General features: G+C 39.4%; 1 protein-coding gene across 1 annotated transcript in view; it reads left to right on the plus strand.

Moving 5' to 3' along the window:
- PIP5K1B (phosphatidylinositol-4-phosphate 5-kinase type 1 beta) overlaps positions 1–11,509 on the plus strand; it is a 329,448-nt gene extending 317,939 nt beyond the window's left edge. The window contains exon 15 of the mRNA XM_065878752.1: positions 10,762–11,509. Coding sequence (XP_065734824.1) covers positions 10,762–10,764 — 3 coding nt within the window. The 3' untranslated portion in view covers positions 10,765–11,509. The remainder of the gene's footprint in view (positions 1–10,761) is intronic.
- The last annotated feature ends 616 nt before the right edge of the window (positions 11,510–12,125 follow it).

Below are 12,125 nucleotides of genomic sequence, written 5' to 3' on the forward strand. Positions count from 1 at the left end.
TAAGGCCCTGTAGTCTCTGGTTCTTGGGAAAGAATAATTTCACCACTGATTCTGAATCTAAAGATTTTTTTAAGTGCAAAGGTAGGAAATTTAGACCTAAGCTTCCTTCCAGCTGTAAAACCCCATAGCGGTGTGATTGGACTCCATATATATAGACTGTGTCCTGATTTCTGGAGCACTAGTGTTATGTATTTGTTCACCCCCTTTAAAAAAATGGTGTGCTTTTGGACACCAGCAACTGTTGTTCAAAGAGAAATCCCCTATTCCAATCTATTTCCAAGTGATTGTGCCTTGTGAAGTACCCCCAATATGAGGTAGATATGAATGTGATAAAAAGTAAATATAGAGCCTTATGTTAAAAAAAAAAAAAAAAAAAGGATTTCCAGAGAACATGGTGGCTGCCTGGTGTTTGAAGCATCTCTGGTGAGCCCAGAGTTGGAGGGGACTCCAGACCCAAGGGGATGATTAGGGTGGGGCGTTGTGAAGCCTTTACATGTGTTTGTGGTGATGCTGTGAGTTCAGACTAAAATGAGGGGAGTGAGGCAGGATGAGCTGGTGTGCTCTCATGGCAACAGATAGAACACTGGCCAAAAGAACAATACGAACTAGAAAGGAAAACAGTGGGGCTGGGGAAAACGGCCTCAGTATAGGAAAAGGAAATAAGGGACTTGCCACCTACAATAGCCTGGAGAGAAATCAATATTTTCCTCAAAGGTATTTTGGCAAAGAATTTCAACTTGAATTGAAAATGAGGCTGCCCTTGGACACCAGACAGGAAAAGATCCTGCTTCTGTGGGACCCTGGAGCTGAACTCTGAGGCAGTTGTAGTTTAAAAAGAACATTGCCCCCGAGGGTCGGGAGCTCATGGAACAAGGATACCCCAGGGACTATTTAGCGTGGTCATCTTAGCCAGTCTGACTGTCCTGAAGTTCTGCTTTGTTTCAGCTCTGCCCTTAAATCCCCTCACAGCACATTCCAGATCTTATGAAATTCTATTGGCTAAATGTGTCTTTTAAACAGTAGGTTGAGGGTATATAGAAAAAAAGGGAGGGTTGGAAATGAGCCTAGAAATGAGACCTTGGAAGAGAAACTTCTCGTCTTTGATGCCCTCTGCACCTGGCTCTAAAAACTCAACTTAGACCCTCCAACTTAGCCCATCTTGAAGTGATCTGTACTTTGGGGGTCCCCTGGGGCAATCTGGCTCCCAAAAAGTGCAGTCCACCCTCCCAAAGGGCTTTGTGGTTAGCAAACTGCTTTTGCTTTGCTATGTTCCCTTATCTCTCTGTGTCTGTGTTTTAAATAATTTTATTGAAAAGGCTTTGAAGTCTTTGACCACATGTGTGCATTACGGTGTAGTTTCAATCACAGAATTAAGTACTTGAGTTTAAGTGGAAATAAAAATACAAGCCTCTCACACACCCACACACTTACTCACATATGTGGATAAACAATGCTAAGGATTAAGGCCACAGAAATACCTAAAACCTCTACTCCTTTCATGCCAACTGTTATCACACCTTTACCTTCAGGTCCCAGAATTTAAAATATATCATGCATTCTCAAAGCATCACATGCTTAGGAAGAGACACTGGCATCTGTGTGGATGTATGATCGCGTGCAGTCAGACTGGCTAAGATGACCACACTAAAGAGTCCCTGGGGTATCCTTGTTCCATGAGCTCCTGACACTCAGGGGCAATGTTCTTTTAAAACACAGAAGTTATTAGGCATTGAGGGAACTTACCTCAACATAATAACAGCCATATATGGAAAACCCACAGCCAACATCGTTCTCCATGGTGAAAAACTGAAACCGTTTCCTCTAAGATCACGAACAAGACAAGGTTGTCCCCTCTCACCACTATTATTTCAACATAGTTTTGGAAGTTTTAGCCACAGCAATCAGAGAAGAAATAAAAGGAATCTAAATCGGAAAAGAAGTAAAGCTGTCACTGTTTGCAGATTACATGATACTATACACAGAGAATCCTAAAGATACTACCAGAAAACTACTAAAGCTAATCAATGAATTTGGTAAAGTAGCAGGATACACAATTAATACACAGAAATCTCTTGCATTCCTATACACTAATGATGAAAAATCTGAAAGAGAAATTAAGGAAACACGCCCACTTAGCATTGCAACAAAAAGAATAAAATACCTAGGAATAAACCTACCTAGGGAGACAAAAGACCTGTATGCAGAAAACTATGACACTGATGAAAGAAATTAAAGATGATACAAACAGATGGAGGGATATACCATGGTCTTGGATTGGAAGAATCAACACTGTGAAAATGACTATACTACCCAAAGCAATCTATAGATTCAATGCAGTCCCTAACAAACTACCACTGGCATTTTTCACAGAACTAGAACAAAAAATTTCACAATTTGTAATGGAAACACAAAAGACCCCAAATAGCCAAAGCAATCTTGAGCAAGAAAAACGGAGCTGGAGGAATCAGGCTCCCAGACTTCAGACTCTACTACAAAGCTGCAGTAATCAAGACAGTATGGTACTGGCACAAAAACAGAACTATACATCAGTGGAACAGGATAGAAAGCCCAGAGATAAACCCACGCACCTATGGTCACCTTATTTTTGACAAAAGAGGCAAGAATATACAATGGAGAAAAGACAGCCTTTTCAATAGGTGCTGGGAAAACTGGGCACCTACATGTAAAGAATGAAATTAGAACACTCCCTAACACCATACACAAAAATAAACTCAGAATGGATTAAAGACCTAAATGTAAGGCCAGACACTATAAAACTCTTAGAGGAAAACACAGGCAGAACACTCTATGACATAAATCACAGCAAGATCCTTTTAGACCCACCTCCTAGAGAAATGGAAATAAAAACAAAAATAAACGGGACCTAATGAAACTGAAAAGCTCTTGCACAGCAAAGGAAACCATAAACAAGACGAAAAGACAACCCTCAGAATGGGAGAAAAAATTTGCCAATGAAGCAACCGACAAAGGATTAATCTCCAAAATTTACATGCAGCTCATGCAGCTCCATATCAAAATAACAACTCAATCCAAAAATGGGCAGAAGACCTAAATAGACATTTCCCCAAAGAAGATATACCGATTGCCAACAAACACATGAAAAGATGCTCAACATCACTAATCATTAGAGAAATGCAAATCAAAACTACAATGAGGTATCACCTCACACCGGTCAGAATGGCTATCATCAAAAATTCTGCAAACAGTAGATGCTGGAGAGGTTGTGGAGAAAAGGGAACCCTCTTGCACTATTGGTGGGAATGTAAATTGATACAGCCACTATGGAGAACAGTATGCAGGTTCCTTAAAAAACTAAAAATAGAATTACCATACGACCCAGCAATCCCACTACTGGGCATATTCCCTGAGAAAACCGTAATTCAAAAAGAGTCATGTACCAAAATGTTCATTGCAGCTCTATTTGCAATAGCCAGGACATGGAAGCAACCTAAGTGTCCATCAACAGATGAATGGATAAAGAAGATGTGGCACATATATAGAATGGAATATTACTCAGCCATATAAAGAAATGAAACTGAGGTATTTGTAGTGAGGTGGATGGACCTAGGGTCTGTAATACAGAGTGAAGTAAGTCAGAAAGAGAAAAACAAATTCCGTATGCTAACATATATATATATATGGAATCTAAAAAAGAAAACAAATGATTCTGAAGAACCTAGGGGCAGGACAGAAATAAAGTCACAGACATTGAAAATGGACTTGAGGACATGGGGAAGGGAAAGGGTAAGCTGGGACAAAGTGAGAGAGTGGCATGGACTTATATATACTACCAAATGTAAAATAGCTAGCTAGTGGGAAGCAGCCACATAGCACAGGGAGATCAGCTTGGTGCTTTGTGACCACCTAGAGGAGTGGGATAGGGAGGGTGGGAGGGAGACGCAAGAGGGAGGAGATATAGGGATATATGTATATTTATAGCTGATTCAATTTGTTATAAAGCAGAAACTAACACACCATTGTAAAGCAGTTATACTCCAATAAAGATGTTTGAATGAATAAATAAACAAACGAACAAACAAACACAGCAGTTCAGTTGGTGATAGAACTGAAATGTTCTGCCATCCCTTACCTGAGATATGGCTAGGTTCTCTCGCCAAAGCACCAGTTCCCATTTCTGTTTCTAAATCCATCAGGTCAGGAGAGGGTTGAGTCTCAGCACATCAGAAGAAGTTGCTGGCGTTCAGGGCACTAATACCTGAAGAACCCATCTTCATGTTGGGGAGCTGGAGGGGATTCTACATGCACCATATTTTGAAGAATAAACTCAAGCTATGAGTTTCTTCCCAGGGTAGACAGACAGCTGACACTCTGTCTCTTCACTGATGGCTAATATAGGACTTGTGGATTATAATTTGAAGAAAGGAAAATTATTGCACACTTAATACCAAATAATGGATAATAAAATTGCCTTCTGGAGCCAGCTCACTGTGGCCAAGTTTACAAGCAGGGAGATGCTGTGCTTTCAAGTTCCGCAGAAGACTTAAAGACCTGTCAGGAAAAAAAAAAAAAAAAAAAAAGACCTGTCAGGCCACCTCATTTTATTAGGGTTATAAATGGACACTTTCGGGTAACCAAACATGTCATCCCAGGAGTACATTACAACATGGATATAGAATTGGCAGTTCTCACCCAACTTGGACATTCTTGTACCCTGAGGGTGAGAGTGCTTAACAAAGTTTATAGAAACTTCTACAAGACCCTCAGTTTTAAAAAAACTTGATTCCAACGGGACAAGAAATAAGATGGTGGAGTAGAGGACTTGAGCTCACCTTCTCTCACAAAAACACCAAAATTGCAACTAACTGCTGAACAACCATCAACAAAAAAAGACTTGAATCTAGCAAAAAAGATATTCTACACCCAAAGACAAAGAAGCTACAACGAGATGGTGGGAGGGGCACATTCACAATAAAATCAAATCCCATACTGGTGGGTGACCCACAAACTGGAAAATAATTATATCACAGAGGTTCTCTCACAGGAATGAGAGTTCTGAGCCTCATGGCAGGCTTCCCAGACTGGAGTTCTGGCATTGGGAGGAGGAGCCCCCAGAGCATTTGGCTTTGAAGGCCAGCAGGGCTTGAGTGCAGGAGCTCCACAGGACTGGGAGAAACAGACTCCACTCTTGGAAGGCATGCAGAGGTTTCACATGAACTGGGACCCAGGGCAAAGCAGTGACTCCATAAGAGCCTGGGCCAGACCCACCTGTGGGTCTTGGAGGGTCTCCTGGGGATGTGGGGGTCGGCTGTGCTCACTGCAGGGGCAAGGACAATGGTGGTGCACGCCCCAGGGAATACTCATTGGCTTGAGTTCTCCTGGAGGTCGCCATTTTGGCACTGAGACCTGGCCCCACCCAACAGCCTGCAGGCTCCAATGCTGGAATGCCTCAGACCAGACAACAAACAGGGTGGGAACACAGCCCCACCCATCAGCAGACAGGCTGCCTAAAGTCATCCTGAGCCAACAGCCACCTGTAAACACACCCCTTGATGTGACCCTGCCCATCAGAGGGACAAGACCCAGCTCCACCCACCAGTGGGCAGGCACCAGTCCCTCCCACCAAGAAGCCTGCACAAGCTTCTGGGCCAAATTCACACACCAGGGTGTAGACACCAGATCCAAGAAGAATTACAGTCCTGCAGCCTGAGGAACAGAGACCACAAACACAGAAAGTTAGACAAAATGAGACAGCAGAGAAATATGTGCCAGACGAAGGAACAAGATAAAACCCCAGAAGAACAACTAAGTGAAGTGGAGATAGGCAATCTACCTGAAAAATAATTCAGAGTAATGATAGTAAAAAATGATTCAAGATCTCAGAAAAAGATTGGAGGCACAGACCGAGAGGATACAAGAAATGTTTAATAAAGAGCTAGAAGTTTAAAGAACAAAACAGATGAAAAATACAATAACTGAAATGAAAAATACACTAGAAGGAATCAATAGCAGAATAACTGAGGCAGAAGAATGAATAAGTGAGCTGGAAGATAGAATGGTGAAAATCACTGCTTCAGAACAGAACAAAGAAAAAAGAATGAAAAGAAATGAGGACAGTCTCAGAGGCCTCTGGGACAACATTAAATGCACCAACATTTCTCCTTCTGGGACTCCTATAATGCAAGAGAGAGAAAGAGGGCCTGAGAAAATATTTGAAGAGATAATAGCCAACAACTTCCCTAACATGGGAAAGGAAACAGCCACCCAAGTCCAGGAAGCACAGAGAGTCCCATATAGGATAAACCCAAGGAGGAACATGCCAAGACGCATATTAATCAAACTGACAAAAAGACAATGAGAAAGCATTAAAACCAACAAGGTAAAAGCAACAAATAATATACGAGGGAATCCCCATAAGGTTATCAGCTGGTTTTTCAGCAGAAACTCTGCAGGTCAGAAGGGAATGGCATGATGTTTTTAGAGTGACAAAAGGGAAAAACGTTCAACCAAGAATACTCTACCCACCAAGGCTCTTGTTCAGATTTGACAGAGAAATCAAAAGCTTTACAAGCAAAAGCTAAGAGAATTCAGCACCACCAAACCAGCTTTACAACAAATGCTAAAGGAACTTCTCTAGATGGAAAAGAAAAGGCCATGACTAGAAACAAGAAAATTACAAATGAAAAAGCTCACCAGTAAAGGCAATCATATGGTAAAGATAGGAAATCATCCACACACCAATATTATATAAAAATCAGCAATCATGAGAAGAGAAGGTACAAGTGTAGGATATTGGAAATGCATTTAAAAATAAGAGACCAGCAACTGAAAACAGTCTTGTGTGGGTGTGGCTGTGGCTGTGGCTGTGGCTGTGGCTGTGGCTGTGGGTGTGGGTGTGTATAGACTGCTATATCAAAACCTCATGGTAACCACAAACCGAAAATCAACAATAGATACACAAAAAAGAAAAAGGAATCCAAACACAGCACTAAAGTTAGACATCAAATTACAAGAGAGGAGAACAAAAGAGGAAGGGAAGAAAAAGACCTACAAAAACAAATCCACAACAGTTAACAAGATGGCAGTCAGAACATACATATTGATAATTACCTTAAAAGTAAATGGATTAAATGCTCCAACCAAAAGACATAGACTGGCTGAATGGATACAAAAACAAGATCCATATATATTCTGTCTACAAGAGACCCACCTCAGGTCTAGGGACACATATAGACTGCAAGTGAGGGGATGGAAAAGGGTATTCCATGCACATGGAAATCAAAAGAAACCTAGAGTAGCAATACTCATATCAGACAAAAGAGACTTTAAAATAAAGCCTATTACAAGAGACAAAGGACACTACAGAATGATCAAGAATCAATCCAAGAAGATATAACAATTGTAAATATATATGCACCCAACAAAGAAGCACCTCAATATATAAGGCAAATACTAACAGCCATAAAAGGAGAAATCAACAGTAACACAATAATAGTGGGGGACTTTAACACCCCACTTTCATCAATGGACACATCACCCAGACAGAAGATCAATAAGGAAACACAGGCCTTAAAGGACACATTAAATCAGAGGGACTTAACCGATATTTATAGAACACTCCATCCAAAAGCAGCAGAATACACATTCTTCTCAAGTGCACATGGAACGTTCTCCAGGATAAATCATATGCTGGGCCACAAAGCAAGTCTCAGTAAATTTAAGAAAATTGAAGTTGTATCAAGTATCTTTTCTGACCACAACACTATGAGATTAGAAATCAACTACAAGAAAAAAACTAAAAAACACAAACACATGGAGCTTAAACAATATGCTACTAAACAACCAATGGATCACTGAGGAAATGAAAAAATACCTAGAGACAAATGAAAATGAAAGCATGACAATCCAAAACCTAAGGGATGCAGCAAAAGCAGTTCTAAGAGGGAAGTTTATAGCAATACAATCTTAGGAAACAAGAAAAATCACAAACAACCTATTCTTACACATAAAGCAACTAGAGAAAGAGGAACAAACAAACCCAAAAGGCAGTAGAAGGAAAGATATAAAGATCAGAGCAGAAATAAATGAAACAGAGATGAAGAAAACAATAGCAAAGATCAATGAAACTAAAAGCTGGTTCCTTGAAAAGATAAACAAAGTTGATAAACCTTTAGCCAGACTCATCAAGAAAAAAAAGGGAGCAGACTCAAATCAATAAAATTAGAAATGAAAAAAGTTACAGTTGACACCACAGAAACACAAAGGATAACTGACTACTACAAGCAACCATATGCTAATAAAATAGACAACCTAGAAGAAATGGACAAATTCTTAGAAAGGTACAATCTTCCAAGACTGAACCAGGAAGAAATAGAAAATATGAACAGACCAATCACAAGTAATGAGATTGAAACTGTGATTTTAAAACTTCCAATGAACAAAAGCCCAGAAGCAGCTGGCTTCATGGGTGAATTCTGTCAAACATAGAGAAGACTTAACACCTATCCTTCTGAAACTATTCCAAAAAATTGCAGAGGAAGGAACACTCCCAAACTCAAGCCAACATCACCTTGATACCAAAACCAGTCAAAGATACAACAACAAAAGAAAATTACAGGCCAATGTCACTGATGCACATAGACGCAAAAATCCTCAACAAAATACTAGCAAACCAAATCCAACAATACATTAAAAGGATCAGACACCACGATCAAGTGGGATTTATCCCAGGGATGCAAGGATTCTTCAATATATGCAGATCAATCAGTGTGATACACCACATTAACAAATTGAATAATAAAAATCATATGATCATCTAAATAGATGCAGAACAAGCTTTTGACAAAATTCAGTACCGGTTTCTGATTAAAAACTCTCCAGAAAGTGGGCATAAAGAGAACCTACCTCAACATAAGAAAAGCCATAGATGACAAACCCACAGCTAACATCATACTCAGTGGTGAAAAGCTGAAAGCATTTCCTCTAAGATCAAGAACAAGACAAGGATGTCCACTCTTGCCCCTTTTATTCAACACAGTTTTGGAAGTCCTAGCCACAGCAATCAGAGAAGAAAAAGAAATAAAAGGAATACAAATTGGAAAAGAAGAGTTAAAACTGTCACTGTTTGCAGATGACAGGATAGTATACATAGATAATCCTAAAGATGCTACCAGAAAACTACTAGAGCTAATCAATGAATTTGGTAAAGTGGCAGGATACAAAATTAATACACAGAAATCTGTTGCATTTCTGTACACTAGCAATGAAAGATCAGAAAGAGAAATTAAAGAAACAATCCCATTTACCTTAGCATCAAAAAGAATGAAATACCTAGGAATAAACCTACCTAAGGAGGCAGAAGACCTGTACTCTGAAAACTGTAAGATGCTGATGAAAGAAATTGAAGATTACACAAACAGCTGGAAAGATATACCATGTTTTCGGATTGGAAAAATCAATACTGTCAAAATGACTGTAATACCAAGGCAATCTACAGATTCAGTGCAACCCCTGTCAAATTGCCAATGGCATTTTTCACAGAACTAGAACAAAAAAAATCTTAAAATTTGTATGGAGACACAAGAGACCTCGAATAGCCAAAGCAATCTTGAGAAAGAAAAATGGAGCTGGAGGAATCAGGCTCCCTGACTTCAGACTTTACTACAAAGCTGTAGTCATCACAACAATATGGTACTGGCACAAAAACAGAAATATAGATCAAAGAACAGGATAGAAAGTAACAGTGCGAACATGTTTTAGATTAATGAGAGGAAGCAGTCTCAACTATGAAACAACAAAAGTTACAACTCACAATAGGCTCAAATTACGAGATGTAATACTTTTAAACAGAATCCTCTTTGATATAGTTTCTTTCCTAATAATTTTCAGTCATTTCAAACTGTTTACTCAAGTATTTTCAGCCTCTAAATGTATGTGTTGGGCCACACAATCTCTGTGATCCCAACTGCAACCTTCTTAACTACTATTTTGGAGACACTACTATTGCCAGGCACTAAATGATATGTACAGAATTTGTGTATATCATGTATGTGTGTCTATTTGTACAGATACTATTTCCTCATAGAAAAGTTTGTCACTTATAAAGTAGGGTTTATTACTCCCATTTAACAGATAAATAAGGTGCAAAGATGATGAACTAACTTGCATAATGTCCTGTAGCTGTAATAATTAGAGATAATAATTAGAGAGAATCAATAGATTTAAGCCATTCTGTCTGACTGACCATAGTACCGCTTCCCCGTATATATCTTGGTACAGCTGTCAGGGGTTGAATTAGCTGCCTCTGAGCTTAAGTGGCTACCATTTTAGGTCCAGTATTTGCTGGACATATTTTTTCCTCCCCAGCCACAGGGATAGTGTGTAAAAATGCACACAGCATTCATGAGTTCCAGACCATGTTCAAGTTGCTCTGATTGGCTTCAGGCCTGATATACCACAGCACATCCCCAAAGCCCTGTGCACTTGGAGGGCAGGAGTGTGTCTTAGCCAGCACTGTTTCCTTCAGAGTCCCTAGCACTAAGCTGTGATGTGGTAAGCGCTTGATAGATCTTGGTGTAATTTACATGTTGCAGGTCCAGGGAAGCAGATGTTCATCATTGCAAAAGAATCAATTCCAGGCCTGATGCCCTCCCATTTCTACCTGCATGTTTTCCGGGCACAAGTCATTGGAAGAAAGAATGAACTTGTTCGCAATCATGAGGCGCCATTATAAATTGATGCCAAAACTTAGTCTTACGTCTGCTTTCTTTTTTTCTCCCCCAGTAAGTGAAAATGGTGACCACCTAAGCAGATGGATGAGGCAGGAACACGGTTGTGGGAGAGAAGTTTCTCCACTCCACAATTTCCCAAAGGAAACTTGGCTGAGCCCCACTACACACAGAGTCATAATCAACTGGACTTGGAGTCTGCGAGATGTCAGGGGAGCCTCGGCCGAGAGGCTGATCGGCAGATGTGATGTGAAAAATACCACACTCTTCTGTCATTTGCTGTTGCTTGCTGAACTGTGAAGAACTGCATGAACTCTATTTAAGCTGCTTTCTATACCATTGCCAATCACCTTTTCGGACTTGGAAGTGCTATTTTACTATTGACACTTGCATTATTTCATTTTGCATGCATCCAGTGATTATCCATAAGCAACATATGTAATCTGCTTATATATTTTTTAAAAATCCATCCATGCAAAATGGTAACGTCTGAATTATGCTCTTTTTCAAAGTTATAATCAGCCCATGTCATTAAAAGTTTAAATTGGTTTCATATAAAGATCAGTGTAATAGGTCTGCATATACTTTATAGAAAATTAGCTTCTATAAAGATTTTTTCACTGTTTACTAGTGAAATGAGAAAAGCAAAGCTATTTATAAAAGGCCTTATGTCGTGTACATACATTGTCTTTGAAATATTTGTGATTTAGTTTATTGCTTGTAAAAGAGATTATATAATTTATTTAGTAAATACTATTGTAAACTATAGTTTTATTGAGAGAAATAAAATATTTTGTTCTCAATTGTGGTATTATATTAATTCCAGTGGTTTATGGTCTTTACATTTCTTTCTTTTGTTAATAAAAAAGAAGTAACTTAGATACCCATCATTTTTACATATTCTGGAATCCTAAATAAACTGACTCTCGTGATTGATGAAAATGGAGAGAAAATTACCTGGGCCCTGAGAAAAGACCCAATAGCAGATTCTGCTCAACTTGTTCAAGAGACTTTCCCAAATGTCCTGGTGTGTTAGTCAGCTTTCACTATGTTATGTTGTGGTAACAAACAATCCCCAAACCTCTGGATTGGGATCCAGAGCAACCCCTGTCTAGGACATGCCACTTTTATGGCAAAAGAAAAAATGTGATAGTGGAACCATGGGAGCTCGTAAAGCTTCTGCTTAAACATGGTTTACAGAACTCACAATCCACTGGCCAAAGCAAACGACATTGACAAGTCTGTCATCAAAGTGTTGGGAAGTGTACTTTTCACATAGGAATAGACTCAGCAGAGAGGGGCAATGAATATTTAAGCAGTTAATACATCTATAGTATCACATGAGTGTCCCAAGCAGCAGAAGGTTAAGAGGTTGCATAATCATACACTGCAGAAAAAATCACTAGAAAACAAAAAGAC

Source organism: Phocoena phocoena, chromosome 6 (assembly GCF_963924675.1).
Source record: "Phocoena phocoena chromosome 6, mPhoPho1.1, whole genome shotgun sequence".
Classification (NCBI taxonomy): domain Eukaryota; kingdom Metazoa; phylum Chordata; class Mammalia; order Artiodactyla; family Phocoenidae; genus Phocoena; species Phocoena phocoena.